The 19579-nt window shown below is 38.1% G+C and overlaps 1 protein-coding gene across 1 annotated transcript; it reads left to right on the top strand.

Annotated features, from left to right (window-relative positions):
• The first annotated feature begins 60 nt into the window (after positions 1 to 60).
• vps4a (vacuolar protein sorting 4 homolog A) lies at positions 61 to 19483 on the top strand. The gene is made up of 11 exons (XM_077211372.1): positions 61 to 278; positions 2762 to 2873; positions 5529 to 5673; positions 5858 to 5919; positions 6015 to 6134; positions 8924 to 9080; positions 9160 to 9308; positions 10245 to 10326; positions 10403 to 10622; positions 11909 to 12049; positions 17424 to 19483. The coding sequence occupies exons 1-11, from the start codon at positions 258 to 260 to the stop codon at positions 17523 to 17525; spliced, it is 1311 nt and encodes a 436-aa protein (XP_077067487.1). The 5' UTR covers positions 61 to 257; the 3' UTR covers positions 17526 to 19483.
• Positions 19484 to 19579: the final 96 nt, after the last annotated feature.

Here is a 19579-nt window from a genome sequence, read left to right on the forward strand (position 1 = left end):
ACATTACTTATATTGTATTATATTAATTATTAAGCTATGGAACAAATGCTTACAGCTTTTGTTTCCGGGGGACAGTGTTGTAGTGGGCACTGGATGGTAGCAACTTCCTTTTCTTTGCTTACTTATACCACATAATATGAACCTTCATTATACTATTTTAAACTACTTTACTGCTGTTGTTATTTAACGAGCAATTTAAATATATTATAAATAGTAATAATAAGACACTGCAGTGAAACCTAGGCGCGTGAGATGAAATGACAACGTCAACACTGCAGGTGAGTTTACATTAGCTTTAGCATATCATCATCCTTATTTAATAATATGAATTTCTGAACATTGGCTGAACAAATAATCTGTAATTACTGGTCATTCATAATTCACACACATCGGGGGCTTTGAGCAGTTGTAAACATGATATCAGAAATAGGCGGAGATATTAAAGGGACATTACAAGCAACCTTATAAACCAAACCTCTTTTCAGTTCATATTAATTTATAATAAATTGAATTTAAAGACTGAACTGCATTTTGCAGCGATATCAAGCTAAATGTATTTGTAAATGTACAATGCATTAATGATTTTATTTTTTGAATGGCTGATGTGGATATATTACCAGTAGGCCTTTCTATCTGTCAATCTGTCGGTCTACAATTTAACGACAGATTTTGACTGAAGTCAGTTCAGTGTTGATTCAGTTCCATTGTAAAAGATAATCAATTATTAAACTAGTTAATTTAATTTTAAAGCAGTTCTGAAAAAAATGATGTCATGATCCAGCTCAGTTCACCTTTAATACAACAGCATCAGTACAGTGTCTATCAGGTGACAGAATGGAGAAAAAACCTTGGGAGAAATCAGTTCTCCTCTGGCCAACGAACGAACACGGTGTGATAAGTGAGAATACTTCTTTACAAATGAGTCTGTCAGTATGGCTCCAGGAATAAATTGTTTCATTTGACCATTTTTGTATCCAAAACCTGATTATTTTTGACTGCAAAAAGGAACACCTGATGTTTATTAAAATCGTTTAAACTAGGAGTTTGCCTAATTTCTCTCAATGAAAACAATTGCATAATTATATATTTGTATATTAGACCCAAAAAAATTGACCCACAGGACAAAAAAAATGTTTTTGAAATTTGAAAAAGTGTATTTTTGAACTCAAAATTCAAGATTTTTAAATGATTGTTATGTAAATAATTTGTTACATTTCTAGTTTCAACAGAATTTGTACTGTAAAGATGAGCAAGCCAGAGTTTTGTTGGAAAAGAACAGTGCAAATACTATCTGGTCTTATAGTATGGTCTTATAACCAGCAAAAATGTGTAACGTTTACAACCTCTCTCATGTAGCCTCACAAAGAGCCTAAAATCTTTGGGATTTAACTATCTAGATAACTATTATTAAATATTAAAAAGTCCTATATTGTATACCTTTCTGAAGTTTTATTTTAGGCTTTGATGTCCTTAAGAATATATATTTGCAGTATAATTTCCAAAAAGCATCTCATTATATTTTTACAGCTCTTATCTCTCTTAATAATTCCTAAAAAGCTGATATCTCAGTTCATCGTGATCTCACAAAGCTTCGTTATTATCAATGAAACTGACTGCACAAAAAATCTTTCATAATATCAACACTTTGTTATAATCAGAGGATTTGCCAGCATGCAGAATTCAGCACTGAACAAAAGTGCTTTTTTGAGTGGTGAGTGGATTTTATTTTAAATGCATCTCATTGGCCATTGCGTTCAAGAAATCAACACTGATTGTCTCTGATTGGCTACATTGCTCAATGCTGCAAACATGTTATTAGAAATTCGTTCTGGCCTGTAAATCGTTTTTATTTAGTTTTAGTAATTCTTGTTGCTTTTGTGCAACATATGAATAACAATTTATTTGTTTTTAGATGTTTTGTTTTGAGATATTTCTATTTTGTGGGAGTCCCGTGAATCGTTTTATTCTCCCGCAACCCGCACACACACGAGTTCCTTACGCCCACACTCGCCATCAGATCCAGTCGGGCCGCACTCTGTTGTGTTGGGTCCTGCAGGAGTGCAGTCTCTACATCCATCGACTGAACAGCATTTCTCGACATGTGTCCGTGTTGTTGTTGCTCAGCGATGATGTTGTCAGGGGTTGGGGAAAAGGAGGGCGGACGGTGGGCAGTGTTCGGGTGAGACTGAGGCGGGACTGAGTAGTTCTGACGTCACATTTTTACGGAAGTCACAACGGCTTGTGAAAAGGCACAGCTACTTAATGCAGGCTGTGTGCATTTGTCTGTGGATTGACTGCTTTGAAACTTCTATGGTAGTTAGATAGTCCCTAGACCTCTGTTATCATGAAAAAAGCCAGGAAATTTCATTTTTGACAATATGGGACCTTTAATATACTAATATGAAAGTTGTTTCTGGAGGTATAGGCACACCAGTTTTCCTTTAATATACTTATAATCTTAGTTTACAGTCAAATGAATGAAGCTGCAAGCTTTCCAAAAGTCTTGCTTCAAATATTAACAGAAAAATTTAATTTTGAACCCCCTTCAAGAAATTATACATTTCATAGAAAATAGTTGAAATAATTAGTTTTTCTGTAACCTGAAGGGAAAAAGAAAAGATAAAAAAAAAAAAAGGATTCCACGGACCTCTAGTGGAATTGGCCTAGAATGGCCGTTTATAAATAATATTTTGGTCTGTCATTTCACTGAGCCTTCAGTGACTATTTAAATCAGTAACTCTAAATGTCTTTTCTTGTTCAGAAAGCGATTGAGCTGGTGACTAAAGCCACAGAGGAGGACAAGGCCAAGAACTATGAGGAGGCGCTGAGACTCTACCAGCACGCCGTGGAGTATTTCCTGCACGCCATCAAATGTGAGTCTGATAGAATGTTATTCAAAATTAAATCAAAATTTACCCAGTTTACTCTCTAATACACATTCCTGATCTTATTTTGCACAGTTAAAGGTGCAGTAAGCAATTTCTGAGAAACACTGTTGTTAGAGTATCCAACAAACACACCCCTCACTTATTTGCTCCGTCCATAAAATAACCAACATGCAATGCAACACAGTCTCCAACAGCAGCAGCTCCAGACAAACAATTTCACTCAAAGCTGTACTATTACTACACCTAACATTACAGCTACAGCATATCTTGTTTCTGTGAAACATAAAAAAGTCAATTTTCCTGCTCTCTAACCTCTCTCCACTGCTGGAAAGCTTTTCTAATATTAACATGGGTCCTAAAGCTGTTGCCTGATCATAACTCTTCTTTTACCAATTATTTTTTTGACCTTTACTCTTCGGTAATATCTCAGTTATCTCTCTTTCTACTAGGGTTGGGTACCGAAACGCGGTACCAATAGGGAACCGGTTCCGACGTAAACGGTAGTAACCAGACCGAATAAGAAAGAAAATTTCGGTGCCTGATTTCGGTGCTTGACTCTGTGTCATCAGGGAGCCGTTATCAATATGCGGGAGACTCCCGGAACGTCTGCCTATAGCGAGGGGATTAATGAAGATGCCGAAGACAAAACGCTCCAAGGTTTGGCTGAATTTCACGGCTAAAATTACGCGTCAGAACGCCCTCTGGGTGTGCCGATTGTCTGAAGCCATATAGAATCACGCCAATTCATTGGCTGATGGCGCGGGCGCCGCCTCTACGCTCTTACGTTGTCATATTATATTAGCGCGCGCATCATCTACTCCTCAAATTTCTCTGCCGAAAAAGGAAGCTTGTCGGAAGCACGCGAGGATCTTGGCAGCGAACGCAGCGTCTCGTTCCCTATTCAGAGAACATAGGTTACACCAGTAACCGAAGATGCTCTTTCATAGGTTCACTGCTGTTGTAGTAGTGTCAGAGTCAGAGAGTTAGAGAACTCTCATTGTCGTTATTGTGTCATATGTGTTGTTAGGGCTGTATATTATTACTTTATATCAAGTTAGAATACTTATAGTATATTGTTATTATTCATTATAGTAGCTATATTATAATCTTGTTATATTAATTAGATAAGATTATTTGGATTGCTCTGGATTTTTGGATCTGGACTGGACTGCTTATTGTTTTGGATTGCCCTTTTGGATTTGTTTGCTTTTTGCGACTCTTCCTTTTTCCTGGTAATGGAGCCAGCAAGAAAGAGGAGATCCTCCCCCGTCTGGCCTCAACAGAAGCATCAGTATCCTCAATTATGCCAGCTGACACTGGCATTTTTATGTTCCCCTGCATCCTCTGTTCCTTGTGAAATGATATTTTCCAAGGCTGGAGAGGTTTTGTCCAAGAAGAGGAATCGTCTAAACCCCAACACACTTGAAAATTGTTTTGTTTCTCAATAAAAATCTATTGTAATCCTTCCTTCACCCACCCCAAGCTGCAGTGTTGCAGTTTGCTCCTCTATATCCCCAGTCCCATAAGCACAACACTGCACTAAAACTAGTAACAGTTCACTGCACAAAACCTCCCAGAAACAATTCTTAACTTTCCCACCCCAGACTATTCTGTTGCAGTTTACTTTATTACACTCCCTCCACCATAAGCACTGCACTCAACACGGTGTCACTTTTGTTGTTCATACTGTCACTATTCAAAACATTTATGAATAATTAATGAACTGTGTGTGTGACAGTTGTCTCTGCACAAGTAAATTCAGACAGAGAAAGATACATATTTTATTTTATACCCAGGCAATGGACAAATGTCTTCTCAGGTCTTTTTATTATTGCAAATGAAAGGTTACAGACTTTAATAGTGAGAAGAAAATAAATAAATAAATAAAACAACGTGTGTGTGTGTTTGGGTGGGGGGTATAAGTCTGCTCAGGTCATTGGTCCAGAATTAATTAATTTGTCTGCTACTTCTTTGCACACTAGCTAGGTGTCACTAGTGAGCAATGCTGAATGAAGCTTTGAGTAATGAACCTTTGGGCGAAGCAATGGGCTGCGAGGTCTCAGTGGTTCAGGAAGCCTCAATTTTTCATCACTACTTAGGGCTTGAATTACAACCTGTGGGCAGTTTTCTAAATCCTTTTGTGAACGTCATTTTCCACTTGTGTGCTGCACAGCGGGTCATCTTAAAAGTACCGTCGAAGCTACCAAAATCTGTATAACGACCGTTGGAGCCCTCTGCTGGTAGGGAATCGTAAGATGGCCGCTCGAACACTTCCGGTGGTTTCACTGCCTGATGGGAGTTTAGAACGTCATGAGCCATCCAGTCATTCTATATAGATCAGTGTATATAGCACATAATGAGAGATTTGAAAAATAAGTGTTACCATTTGGAAAGTAGATGCCAGTGTTTCGAGACTCCTGCAAATCCACTGCAAACTCATATCAAAAAGGCTCGTAAGGGGCATTTCATGTTTACTTAAGTTATAAACCAATTCCTTTCAGGCATTTTGGGGGTTTAAGTTTTTTGATGAAAGTTAGATCAAATTGTAATTACATTTTCTCAAGATTCAAACATGTAAATGTAGCATTTCTTACAAAATATTTTAAGAGATGAGGCACCTTTGATCCTTTTGTGTCTCAGATGAAGCACACAGTGACAAGGCAAAGGAAAGCATACGAGGGAAGTGTATGCAGTATCTGGACAGAGCCGAGAAACTCAAGGACTACTTGAAAAACAAGGACAAACAGGGCAAGAAACCAGTGAAGGAAACACAGAGCAATGACAAGTACGCTTTCATTTATTATTTGTTCTGCTGGATGTTGTTGATGAATTGAGTATAGTGCATCACTCACACTGATACTCTTGTGTGTGTGTGTGTGTGTGTGTGTGTGTGTGTGTGTGTGTGTGTGTGTGTGTGTGTGTGTGTGTGTGTGTGTGTGCGCCGCGTGCGTGTGCGTGCACGCGTGCAGAAGTGACAGTGACAGCGAGGGAGAAAATCCAGAGAAAAAGAAACTCCAGGAGCATCTGATGGGTGAGTCTGTATGTCTTGTATGTTTCTTTTTTGTTAATGCAAAACAATACACACCTGCTGTTTGGTTAATGATAGACTGTTATTGATGTTTTCAGGAGCGATTGTGATGGAGAAGCCCAATGTGAGGTGGAATGATGTGGCCGGACTGGAGGGGGCAAAAGAAGCCCTGAAGGAAGCTGTCATTCTACCCATCAAATTTCCACACCTGTTCACAGGTCAGTCTGTGTCTTAGAAATCAAGACAAATCTTACCGTTTTTTTTTTTTATCAGGAGAGACAAAGGACGATTATAAACACACATCTGTCTTTCTTGTATTAAATTATTTTTAAATTTTAAATCAGAGTAGAGCTTAGATTCTCTGCCCGAGACCGACCCCGATATTTTCCGCCACTATGCTCGGGTCGGGCAAAGCACGTCACGTGTCACGCTCAGCGTCTCCTCCACCCGCATGCTGTGCTGTATTGTGTAGCTTAAGTGCAACATGGAGCTTGAAGAAGTAAAGAAAAAAATTAAAACAGGAGAATTAACTTTCAGCAAGTATGAAGGAAAGTCGGAGGTATGGAAATATTTTAAACTAGTCGTGGGCAGTGACAACATATGTGTTGGCTTTGTTGAGTGCAAGTGCGGCGCGCTGCTAGAGAGTCTGTACGTGTTGTAGCCATTAAATAAGCGCATTTAGTTTCATATTTATTAAAATATTATAATGTTATTTTTTTCCATCTATGTTGATTATGAAAGTGAACAGAGTAGATAGGATGATGCGCAATATCAGAAGATATGGAGTGGTTCAGGCATGATTTTGACCACTTCATTATGTTTTGTTTTGTTTTGTAGAAAGCCTTTCTTTAAAGTGAATTTCATTTTGTATAAATTGTATCTTAATTTTAATAAATTTTTCATCAACCAATTGCCTGGATTTAATAAATAAGAAGTAAATATAGCAGACAATATAATCATGACATGGAGGCGCCGGCGAGCCGCGGTCACCATAGCACGTGAACTGGAGACATCTCATCGTAAATTGAGGCACGCTTGTCACCGAATTTACAAATTCACATCTTGCTTGTAGCACGCACACATATGTCGAAATAACATTATTAACAATAATGAATCTTTAAGAATATTTGATTGAATGCTGAATGTTGTCCTTGTTCAATTTAATAAAATTAAAACTTTCATTGTGATAATTAAAATAATTGAATATTAAATATTAAGTGGCCAATTTTTGCACATTTATTAATAGTATGTATATAATATATATATATATATATATATATATATATATATATATATATATAATTGCGCAGCTACCCCCTGTCAATGGTCTAGCACCCATTCAGCACCTGCGTTAAAAAAAGATCTGGCGTCTTCCCTGGTTATAATGGCCCACGTATTAAAAATGGTCGGGTTTAAATCAGGCACGGGCTCATAATTACAGTTAATGTGTCGGGCCGGGGCGGGCTCGGACACAACGTGCTCGGGCTCGGGTCGGGCTTGATTTTTTTGGGCCCGATCTAAGCTCTAAATTAGAGGTCTTCAAATATGGCCCTGGGGACTCACTGTCCTGCAAAGTTTAATTCCTGCTTCAGCACACCCGTCTATGGTTTTTCAATCCTGAGGAGTTTGTCAAGTCACCTTCATTTATATAGCGCTTTTAACAATATAGATTGTTTCAAAGCAGCTTTACAGTGAAATTAAAGTAACAGAGATTGTTTTGACTTTACAGCAGCTCTAGAATAGTTATTGTCCAGCTAAAGTTAGTTTTGATTGATTCACTTCTGTCGCAACTATCATTAGTTATTAACTTAGGGGCCGCCTTTAATGCGATCCGGCCGCTCATTTGCACAAAACAGTCCTTGGGGCTCGAGAACGCAAACCATGAAATAGGTTCCAAGGTACAAACCTTGAAAAATTTATAATACAGAATTTTTGTATCTCTTCCACATAGCCACGTGAACCAGAGTTATCCCTACAACGTTTTATCTGTGCAGAGGTGAAGGGAAGGAGGTCTTCACAGTGGAGAGACTAGACACACTTCAGGACTATCTTCCCAAATCTAACCGATTTTTCATATCAACAGAAAAATACACCGGGATTAACTGCTTCTCTTGAGACTCCACTGCTTCAGAGAATAGTAATGATATGCTAAAGCCCGCCGGGATGTTGACCTGATTGGTTACAAGGTAGTTTGTGACGTCAGAAACACCAGCGATTTCAAAGTGCGTTTTTGACACTGTTTTTGGTTCACTGCAGTTTTAAAGAGAAAATACTCAGCAATGGTGTTGACTTATGAATGTGGTTTGTCTTAAATCATATTGCATATTAAAAACACCACACAGACATATAAACAACATTAAGAACTTGATTTTCACCACAGGGGGACTTTAAATGGTTGTTTCTGTTCTCACACATATGTACACTACAATTCAAATATTTGGGTCAGTAAGGTTTTTTAAAATAAATAAATAAATATTCTTATTAGACAAGGATAAAGGATGTAAGTGAAGACCTGTAAAGCTGTTCTTTTGACATTTCTGTTCATCAAAGAATCCTGAAAATTTTTTTGACCACTTTTCCCAAAAAATATTAAGCAGCACAGATGTTTTCAAGTGTGATAATAATAAGAACTCTTTCTTGAGCAACAAATCAGCATTAATATGATTTCTGAAGGATCATTAACACTGGAGTAATGGCTGCTAAAAATACTACTTTGCCATCACAGGAATAAATAACATTTGCATAAATTACATATTAAATTAAAAAACTGTTTTACTGTATAGGCATAAAAGAATAACATACTCTTTAATTTCAAAAACATGAAAAAATCCTTGGACGGTAGTGTATGTTTCTTAAAATTAATCTGTTATAAATGAATATGTACATTTTTTTTGTTTTACCTTGATGTCCTTATGTCATTTTTAAAGCTAATTCTTTTAATGATTCAAGATGCTGTTTTTTTTTTATTCTGTTAAAGACTATAATCTGTGTGTACATTGTGATGCAGGCAAGCGCACCCCGTGGAGAGGCATTCTCCTGTTTGGGCCGCCTGGCACTGGGAAGTCTTATCTGGCCAAAGCTGTCGCCACCGAGGCCAATAACTCCACCTTCTTCTCCGTGTCTTCATCTGATCTCATGTCGAAGTGGCTCGGCGAGAGTGAGAAGTGAGCTTCAGTCTCTGCTCTCGTTGCTGACGTCTGCATGAGGTGCAGGACTCTCTGAATGATGTATGTTGTCTTCCAGACTGGTGAAGAATCTGTTCGATCTGGCTCGCCAGCATAAGCCCTCCATCATCTTCATCGATGAGGTGGATTCTCTCTGTGGATCCAGAAATGAGAATGAAAGTGAAGCTGCTCGGAGAATCAAGACGGAGTTCCTGGTGCAGATGCAGGGTGAGAAACACAAACACTCAATGGCAGTTTGTGAGCACTCCCAACACAAATGACAATATTACTGTTGCTGGAGCATCTACATCGTAAAACAGACACCGTAGATTGACACTAAACACTTAAAACTGTCAAATCATGTAGAATTTGTTAGCATTCTGAATATATTCTACAGTATATAGTAAATGTATACCATGATAAAGAAAATTATAAAATATATATTTTTGCATCACAGTGGTTCTTGTAAATTTAGAAATTTCAAAGAACTTCTCAATTTTTTTAAATAAAAAAATGGGTTAAATTTAATAATAACATAGTAAAACACAGGGTTACACTTTATTTCAAGGTGTCATTGTTACAGCGCAGTTTTATATTTAAGTACAGAGTAATATTAAGCAACTACATGTACTTACTGTAGGGTTAGGGTAGGATTAGGATTTGGTTGAGGGTTAGTTGCATGTAATTATGCATCATTTATTGTTGTCACTATGGTAAGAACATGTAACATATGTTACATATGTTACAGCAAGGACACTGTAATATAAAGTGTTACCCACGAAAAATTCAAAACTCAAAAATATTTTGCACTTTCACTCATTAATAAGAAGAGACCGATCAGATACAATATAGTTTTAGTTGAACATTTTTTTAATTATACAGGTTTTATTATACCGGTTTTATAAGCTCACGTTCCACCGGGTCGAAACTGGGGGGGATTAAACTGGAACCGGGGAATGCGACAGATGTATAAAGGTTTTTTTAATGTAGTTGGAGGGTTTTTAATGTAGTTGGAAGGTTAAGTACTTGGCGAATACATTTTAAACATGATTTAAAAAAGAATATTGACCCACATACAGAATGTTGCAGGATTTCCTCATAATTTGCTGTAAACTCGTCTGTCTTGACATTGTGTAATGGTTTGATCGCGTCTCTCTTTGGCAGGTGTTGGTAATAGCAGTGATGGGATATTAGTTCTCGGTGCAACTAACATTCCCTGGGTCCTTGACGCTGCTATTCGCAGGAGGTCAGTGTAATGAATGTAAAAACAAAGATCGTGTTTTAAACCAGTCTTTAATCTGCACTCCCCGTGGTCTGTGCAGGTTTGAGAAGCGCATCTACATCCCCCTCCCCGAGGAGCCCGCGAGGTCGGCCATGTTTCGCTTGCATCTGGGCAACACTCCTCACAGTCTGACCGAGGCAGACCTGCGGCAGCTGGCCCGCAAGACGGACGGATATTCTGGAGCCGACATAAGCGTCATAGTACGAGATGCTCTCATGCAGCCGGTCAGGAAAGTGCAGTCCGCCACACACTTCAAAAAGGTAACCACAGTTATCACCGGTTTCATTAAGTTCATCAGTAATGAAATCAATTTGTTTCAGCTAGGGGTGCCATAGATTCGCAGTTGATCCGTGATCCAGCTGCCCCACAGCACGCATGTGATTCGTGGATTAACAGCTCAGTTTAACAATCATAGAGTGAAAGTTTATCATTTGGACGTGATTTGTATTGCCAATTTACACATTCAAACAATTTTAAACGCAGAAGAAGAAGCGAAAATCGGGACTCGCGCGTTATCTGTGCGCACAGCCAACTTCATTTATTTAAATTTATGTATTCCAAGCTTTGGCAATATTGTATTATTTACAGTCACTTTTGAATTGAATTGACTTTAATTGAGAGATGCATATCAGATAAGCGCTCAAACACCAAATTGATTCCTCTTTCGCATTTCTTTGCACTTGAATGGACACACACGCTCAAAATACCCGTCTGCCAGTATTCTCTCGGTTATGTCATAAGTGAACAGTTGTGAAAGAAACCGGATGTTAGACGGTTTATTCTGTCTCAAAGTGAAGCCTAATATTCCTGCTGATGTCTTTCATTAATGTTTTAAAAATACAAAACACAGCTTTAACAAAGATGAACCTATATTTAATTTCTACAGTGAGCAAATGGTGTTATTTTGTGTTTAGGATTAATTATTTATTTGTGTATTTGTTCTTATTTTAAGACTGTTTACTTGTCTTTAATAATGTTAACTTTAACAGTTAGGCTAGCAGTTTTTGATGTGGTATCGAAGTACTTCAAGTGAGCGTTAAGTAATAAATGAAACACCCCCCCATATATATATATATATATATATATATATATATATATGTATGTATGTATGTATGTATATAATTTTTCAATAAAGATCAGTTGCACCACTAGTTCCAGCTATAAGCAGCTCTATTATTCTACTCAATTCAAATCAATGTTGTTTCAATAACTCTCAATGTTGCAAATTGCGTCAATTATAAAACGACTTTGGAGGCAGCTCTGCAGAAGACAATAGTGTCATCATCCATTCAGTTCAAAATTAATTCAACGGATACAATGAGATAACTGATTGTACATCAGAGATACAATAGCTTTCTATTGTGTATCTTGTTTGAGACCACTAATGAATTAATGCGGTGCTCTGTTATTACATGCATTAGGGGGGAAAATTACTAACTGAAAGACACAATTAGTGTGTGGCTTTTAAATGAAATGTTAAATTTTTAACATCAAACTCAATGTGCTAGAAGTAGTTTTAGGGTATTCTGCTCTCTTTGCTCATCAGGTGCGAGGGCCATCTCGCAGTAACAGCTCTCTGATGGTGGATGACCTCCTGACCCCGTGTTCTCCCGGTGACCCTGAGGCCATAGAGATGACCTGGATGGATGTACCAAGTGACAAACTACTGGAGCCCATAGTGTGCATGGTGAGATCACTTACTACTTTTCACATTGAGCATGTCTCTGAACTCAAGTCTGGTCTACATAGCACATTATAAGTACTAATTATTTCACACATGTATAACCATAGAAATTAAGGATGCACCGAAAGGAGAATTCTGGTCCGAAACCAAAAATACTGGATGCACTTGGCCGAAAACTTGATTTTTGTAAAATGTATTTATTATTTTAAATGAGCTTTTTTTGTACAATTGTAATAATATTAGACTTAAAATTCAGTATCATTAAATTATTAAATTTCATTAAAAAAGTACAGTGTGTTAAAAGTAACAAAGTAAAGTTAAAAAAGTTAAAAGAGAGGGTAGCGTCATTTCAGCAGCGTTGACCAGCACACGGCTACACACACACACACACACACACACACACACACACACACACACACACACACACACACACACACACACACACACACACACACACACACACACACACACACACACACACACACACACACCATATTACAGCACAGTAGGGCAACTGCAAACAGAAACAAGTCTACTCCTACATAGGACTTTCATGTTGGCATGTTATTTGAGCAGACTTTGCTTTTCTGATAAGCATGAGCGGCACATGAGTGGAGCTTCGCATGGGCCGTGAGCATGTGCATAGAGCAGAATATTGAGACGCTAGTAACCGCTAGCGCTGAACACTGAGGGGCGCTGTATATTTCTGCGATATGTATTTTCTACAATAGTATTGTAATTGTGTGTGAAACCGGGGGTATATGTATCATTTCAAAAATACTAATAATAATTTCATATTTTAAAGTACCCCTATTATGCTATTTAAAGGGGGGGTGAAATGCTCAGTTTCACTCAATCTCATGTTATTCTTGAGTACCTATAGAGTAGTATTGCATCCTTCATATCTCCAAAAAGTCTTTAGTTTTATTATATTTATAAAAGAAAGATAGGCTGTACCGAGTCTTTCCGGAAAAACCCGAGCGGGTGGAGGCGTACCGTGTGGGCGGAGCTAAATAATCACGACACGAGCGCGCGAAGCTTTTGCGTTGAGAGCGTCTGGAAGCTGTGAGTGACATCCGAAAATAAACCATGGCTAACAATCAGATTCAGCCATACATTTTTGATCCAGAATCAGATCCCGAGGCTGAGATTGAAGACGACCAGCAGCAGCAGCAGCAACGACTACAGCAGGACGTCTCTATGTGGTGTGTAGGCCTACTGGAACGGTATAACTTATAACTTATAACTTAAACAATATAAGGGCTCGTTCATACAGAACGCGTTTTTGCTCACAAAAACGTGAGATGGGCAGTGAAATGGGTGAAAAACATAAAGTCTCGAGCGTTTTTTTAAAAATAGAAATGATTTGAACTTGAGCGCAGTGTTTTTAGAACACCATGTCATGCGCGAGTTTTACAACATTTGTGTGTTGTAAACAGACAGACTGGTTTATGAGGACATGATTTATTTTTACAATAAACAAACTGACACCTACAGTGGCCAGCTAAACAAATGTATTTAAACACACACCATACATCGCATGCTCCATAGATACATTAACTGTATGTGATCATGTTGTTTACTTTCTGTGCTTACACGCCGATAGTTAACAACTCACAGACATTTGAAGCAGTATTACTCACCGCCTGCGGTTCCAACGCACGATCGTGAACCTTTATCGTTGGGACTGCTCCATCTTTGAGTATTAGGTGATCTGCAAATCCGTCGTTGAACTGGGCCTTGTTTATAAAACTATTACTGTCGAAATGAAGGGAACAAACAAAAACACTTGCACAACTCCGTTGCTGCTCTGGAAAAACAAAATCCATCCACAGGTCCCTTAAGCTGGGTTCTTTGGAAATTTGTGCAATGTTGTCTTGCCCTGGCAACCAAAAACACACTTTTTTGGTGGCATTTTTTTAATTGCAGCGCAGCCGAGCCCAGCGCTCTGATGGGCATAGGCGTACTCTCGCACGCACTAGGCTACAGATGCGCGCGCGCCCTTCCGGGAGAAGTGCCCTTAAGACCCGTATAAGGAAATTCCGGCGACTCTGACGTCACACAGGCCCGTATTCGAAAAAAACTTTCCGAAACTTGTGACAAACATATTTGGAGTATTTTTGGAACAGAATTACTCCATCAAACTTACAACTTCATTTTTGAAACTTTGTCCATGTTTAGCATGGGAATCCAACTCTTTAACAGTGTGAAAAACTCACTATGCATGAAACAGCATTTCACCCCCCCTTTAAAGGTTCCTAATTTGGTTTTGAAGGTCTCCTATTGGGTTACATTCATCCAAGGTCAAAAAAAACTTTCATTTTCTTATAATATACATTGCAGCATCATTTCTTTTCTCACAGTGCCTGAAAGACCTTAAGGTCTCTCTAAACCCCTCCTTTCCGAGAGCCTGCTCTGCTCTGCTCTGCTCTGATTGGTCAGATGGCCCAGTCTGTTGTGATTGGTCAACTGCTTACAGCACGTGTCAGAAACGATATCTGAACTTCTGCTCTTCCTCAGCACTAGATACACAGCAATACGAACAGTAACGATGGTGTCGGTTTAACCGGATCAGTCTTATTCTTTGGATGAGCATACAAAGTGGATTTGCTTTCACAGTGCAGAAAAACAGCGTTTCCTCGACATGATGAAAACACGAACCAAACTTTTCCAGGCCTCAGCTACAACTACAGTGTTTGAGGGAAGGTCGAAGTAGTTCACGGGCAGCCAGTGAAGACCAGGAGCAGGATTGAGAAACACTGGCCTACGTAGGACCCCCAACACTCCACGTATTCTTTGTCTCTCTAATCAAACACACCTGATTCAACTCATTTACATTTATTCATTTTTATTCAATTTATTCAAATTACTTTTATCCAAAGCGACTTACAATTGCTATATTTCCGAGGTCGCACGCCTCTGGAGCAACTAGGGGTTAAGTGTCTTGCTCAGGGACACATTGGTGTCTCACAGTGGATTCGAACCCGGGTCTTTCACACCAAAGGCCTGTGTCTTATCCACTGCGTCATCAGCACCCCATGAGATAATGAGCTGATGAGTTGGGGGTCCTTCAGGAGCAGGGTTGGCAGAACACTGCCGTAGGCAGACATTAAGCAAATCTTTTACAAATCACACTCAATAACAATTGTAGTGGAAGTGTAAACGCATCTAATGCCTTATTTTCATCTTCTGTGCCACTTCTGCAATGTGAAAATACTTGTGTAAAGTAAAATGAATTAGATGATGAAGTTCTTTGCACAAATTCTTAGGCATGTCAAGGCAAGGCAAGTTTATTTATATAGCACATTTCATACACAATGGTAATTCAAAGTGCTTTACATAGACAAATTTAAAATAATCAAAAGAAATCAGAATAATTAAAACAGTTTAGAATAAAAGATAAAATACAGAAATAATCAAATGAAATTAGAGTAATTAAAACAAAATAAAATACAGTGCAAACATTCGGATGAACAGTGGCACAGTGCTCATTCAGTAAATGCACAGCTAAACAGATGTGTTTTGAGTCTGGATTTGAATGTGACTACTGTAGGATCACATCTGATCTCTTCTGGAAGCTGTTCCAGCTGCGGCTGGCATAGTAGCTAAAAGCAGACTCGCCATGCTTAGAGTGAACCCTTGGTATTTCTAGCCGATGTGATCCTAATGATCTGAGTGATCTGTTGGGTTTATATTCACTGAGCATATCTGCCATGTATTGAGGTCCTAGGCCATTGAATGATTTATATACCAGTAATAATACTTTAAAATCAATCCTAAATGTAACTGGCAGCCAGTGTAAAGACCTGAGGACAGGTGTGATGTGTTCATATTTTCTGGTTCTGCTCAGAATCCTAACAGCAGCGTTCTGTATGAGCTGCAACTGTCTTATGGTCTTTTTGGGAAGGCCAGTGAGAAGTCCATTACAATAATCCACCCTACTGGTGATAAAAGCATGCACAAGTTTTTCTAAGTCTTGACTAGAAACAAAGCATCTAATTCTTGCAATATTTTTCAGGTGATAGTATGCTGATTTAGTAATTGCTTTGACATGACTACTGAAACTAAGGTCTGACTCTAGAGACACACCAAGATTCCTGACTCGATTTTTAGTTGTTTGACCCCTAGACTGAAGGTATGTGTTCACCTTGAGAACTTCATCTTTGTTTCCAAACGCAATGACTTCAGTTTTGTCTTTGTTTAACTGAAGAAAGTTTTGGCACATCCAATTGTTTACTTCATCAATGCATTGGCAAAGGGAGTCAATGGGGCTGTAATCGTTAGGCGATAGGGATAAGTAGAGCTGTGTGTCGTCTGCATAGCTATGGTAAGCGATTTGTTTCCTTCTCATTATTTGGCTCATTGGGAGCATGTACAGGTTGAATAAGAGTGGCGCAAGAATTGAGCCTTGAGGGACTCCGCATGTCATGGATGTCCACTCAGACTTATGGTCTCCTATACTCACATAATAACCTCTGCCTCCTAAGTATGACCTGAACCATTTTAGGACTATCCCAGAAAGCCCGACCCAGTTTTCCAGCCTGTCAAGAAGTATTTTGTGATCGACAGTGTCAAATGCAGCACAGAGGTCGAGTAGTTCCAGCACTGATAATTTGCCTGTATCAGTATTTAAGCGAATATCATTTATTATCTTTATGAGTGCGGTCTCTGTACTGTGGTGCGGTCGGAAACCAGATTGAAAATGGTCAAAGTATCCATTCGAGCTTAAGAATTTGTTCAGCTGATTGAAGACAACTTTTTCAATGATCTTGCCTATGAAAGGAAGATTTGAGATCGGTCTATAGTTGTTTAATATGGTCTTATCCAGATTGCTCTTTTTCAGGAGGGGCTTGACAACTGCAGTTTTCAGGGAGTTCGGAAAACTCCCAGAGAGAAGTGAGGCATTTACCACTTCTAGGAGATCTGCTTCTAAGCTGTGTAACACATTTTTGAAAAAAGATGTGGGAAGTGCGTCAAGGGCGCAGGTTGATGTTTTTAGGTGCTGTACGGTTTCTTCCAAAATTTTGCCATCAATTTCTTCGAAATCAGACATAGTGACTACTTTCTCAGACTGTTGTCTGATCTGCCTGACCCCAGCGCAACTCAAGGATGAGCTGATCACCTTTCTGATATTATTGATTTTCTCAGAGAAGAAGGAAGCAAACTCACTGCACTTGCTCTGAGAGAGCATTTCACTGGGAATCTTACATTTAATCTACATCTAATACTTTTTTTTGTGTGTGTGCGCACAAAAATTGGACTTTATAAAGGTGAAAATGCCCCTGGAAATCATTTTAAGGTGGCAAATACAAAGCTAATTTATATACATATATATGTACATGTGCTGTTGTGTAACAGAGTTTGTGTGTGTTTGTAGTCTGACATGCTGCGCTCTTTGGCCACCACACGCCCCACCGTCAACAAAGAAGACCTGCTGAAGGTGAAGAAGTTCACAGAGGATTTTGGACAGGAGGGCTGAACCACCACATGCTTTCAGTTCAAACATCGATTCATATGTAGCTGTCCCAACTCAACCAGGACAACCACTGTAAACTGAACAGCAGGAGCCTGTGATCTAACACCTCTAATCGCCCAACACCACTGAACATCACATTAATCAGTTTAATGTTAATCGAGAAGCTTGCTGTAAATTGTTTTATGGTTACATTTTCATGATCAAATTTGTTGAAGCATTCATTTTATGAAGTTGTTTTGCCTGTCCGCCCTTTATTTCGAACGGGCTTCAACATTTCAGCTCTCACTGCTGAGTATTTATTTTAATTTATTCTCAATACTTTGGATTGTTTTGACAGATCCCTTTGAGCTTTATCAGTATCTATTTTGTCCAGTTCAGTATTGTAGCACTTTAATTTATGACACGGTCTGGGTTCATTTCACAGAGACAATGGCTGGGTCACTTTCACCCCTGAATTAAAGGAAGGAAATGTATTATTTATGCTGATGATTTATATATCTCTACATATAGAAATTTAAATTTGCTTTATGAAAAGTGTCACAATGCAAAAAAGTACTAAAATAGGCTTGATCTTCTTTATTCACATTGTAAGGAAAGAAAATCAAGCCTATTTTTCAGATTTTTTCCCTTTTGTCTCTGGGGTGAATACATTTTCCCTGGCCATGTATTTGACAGCCTCATCATAAACATTTCACTGTGTGTATTGATAGCTCTCTCTCATTCTGAAGAAAACCACGCTGACCTGACCTGATAAAAAATGACTTTTAAAACAATGTGTGCAGCTGTATTTACTTTAACCAATCCTCCTAACAATAGTTGTTACATTAACAATTTTGATTTAATCAAATGATAATTTTCTCTAAACATGCTGTGTATGTTTTCAGAAACTGGGAACATAAAATGTTTCGGAAAAATGTAGAATGCTGTGAAGTAAATATACCAGAATTAAAGGGTTAGTTCACCCAAAAATGTAAATTTTGCAATAATTCCTTCCCTCATGTTGTTCTAAACCCATAATACTTTGGTTAATCTTCTAAACACAAATTAAGAATTTTTTATGAAACCAGAGAGATTTCTGTCCCTTCTAATGAAAATCCAGGAAACCAAAACTAGAAAGATCCAAAAAGTTTATAAAGGTGTCGTAAAACAAATCCATATAAATCAAGTGATTTAATCCAAGTCTTGTGAAGAGATATGATTGTTGTATATGATGAACATATTTAATTAAGCTTTTAATCCTGATGAAGACCTGATGGTCAGAATGCTGGCTGTTTATTAATAAATGTTTTTGGAGCTGTAAACTCAGGTGAGAACATTACTCTTTTTATTCTTATTTACATACACACACATACATTGAACAAACCTCATTGGTTTTCATTGAGCACATTAAACATGAAGCTTGTGTGTGCAATGTGCTTCTGTGGGTGTGTGGTAACCATTTTTAATCATTAATAAATGCTTAAATTAAAATGTATCTGTTCATCAAGTGATTGTATGTTCATATGTTTATGTTTTACAATGCCTCCATAAGCTTTCTGGATCTTTCAAGTTTTGGTTACCTGGACATGAAATGGAACGACTTAATCTTAGAAATGCAAAACAAGATATTTTTAACGAAAGTATTATGGGTTTGGAATGACGTGAGGGTGAGTACATGGTAGAATTTTTAGTTTGGGATTAAATGTCCCTTTAAGTGTCGTGTACTTATCCAGGTATTCATTTTATGTGGCAACCAATTAGGATATTCCACAAAATCTGCATTCTTACTGATACCGGTATTGTGCTGAAATGTTATTTCATGTGTAGATGTATATATATTTGTTTTACAAGAAAGCATTCATGTGAAATTCATTACTTTCTGCCAAGCTTTATCAGACAAATTCATTGCGTTGCATATACTGTATCAAATTAATTCTGAGAATAAAGCTGCCGGGACAGACAATGTCTCGTACAATTATCAACCATACTTTTAAAATCATACTTTTTTCAAGCTCATAGAAGAATTCATGGGAAATGTAGTTTTGATAAACCAATGGCCTGTTTTATACATTAACAAA

Source organism: Siphateles boraxobius, unplaced genomic scaffold (genome assembly GCF_051911475.1).
Source record: "Siphateles boraxobius isolate OS27281-9 unplaced genomic scaffold, OSU_SipBor_1 65, whole genome shotgun sequence".
Lineage (NCBI taxonomy): Eukaryota > Metazoa > Chordata > Actinopteri > Cypriniformes > Leuciscidae > Siphateles > Siphateles boraxobius.

Bases quoted from the DNA above. Each gene is read 5' to 3' on its own strand.
- vps4a (XM_077211372.1), top strand. From the start codon at position 258: ATGACAACGTCAACACTGCAG. The intron at 5,674-5,857 runs GTACGCTTTCAT...GCACGCGTGCAG, and splicing joins GAAACACAGAGCAATGACAA to AAGTGACAGTGACAGCGAGG. The intron at 9,309-10,244 runs GTGAGAAACACA...TCTCTTTGGCAG, and splicing joins GTTCCTGGTGCAGATGCAGG to GTGTTGGTAATAGCAGTGAT.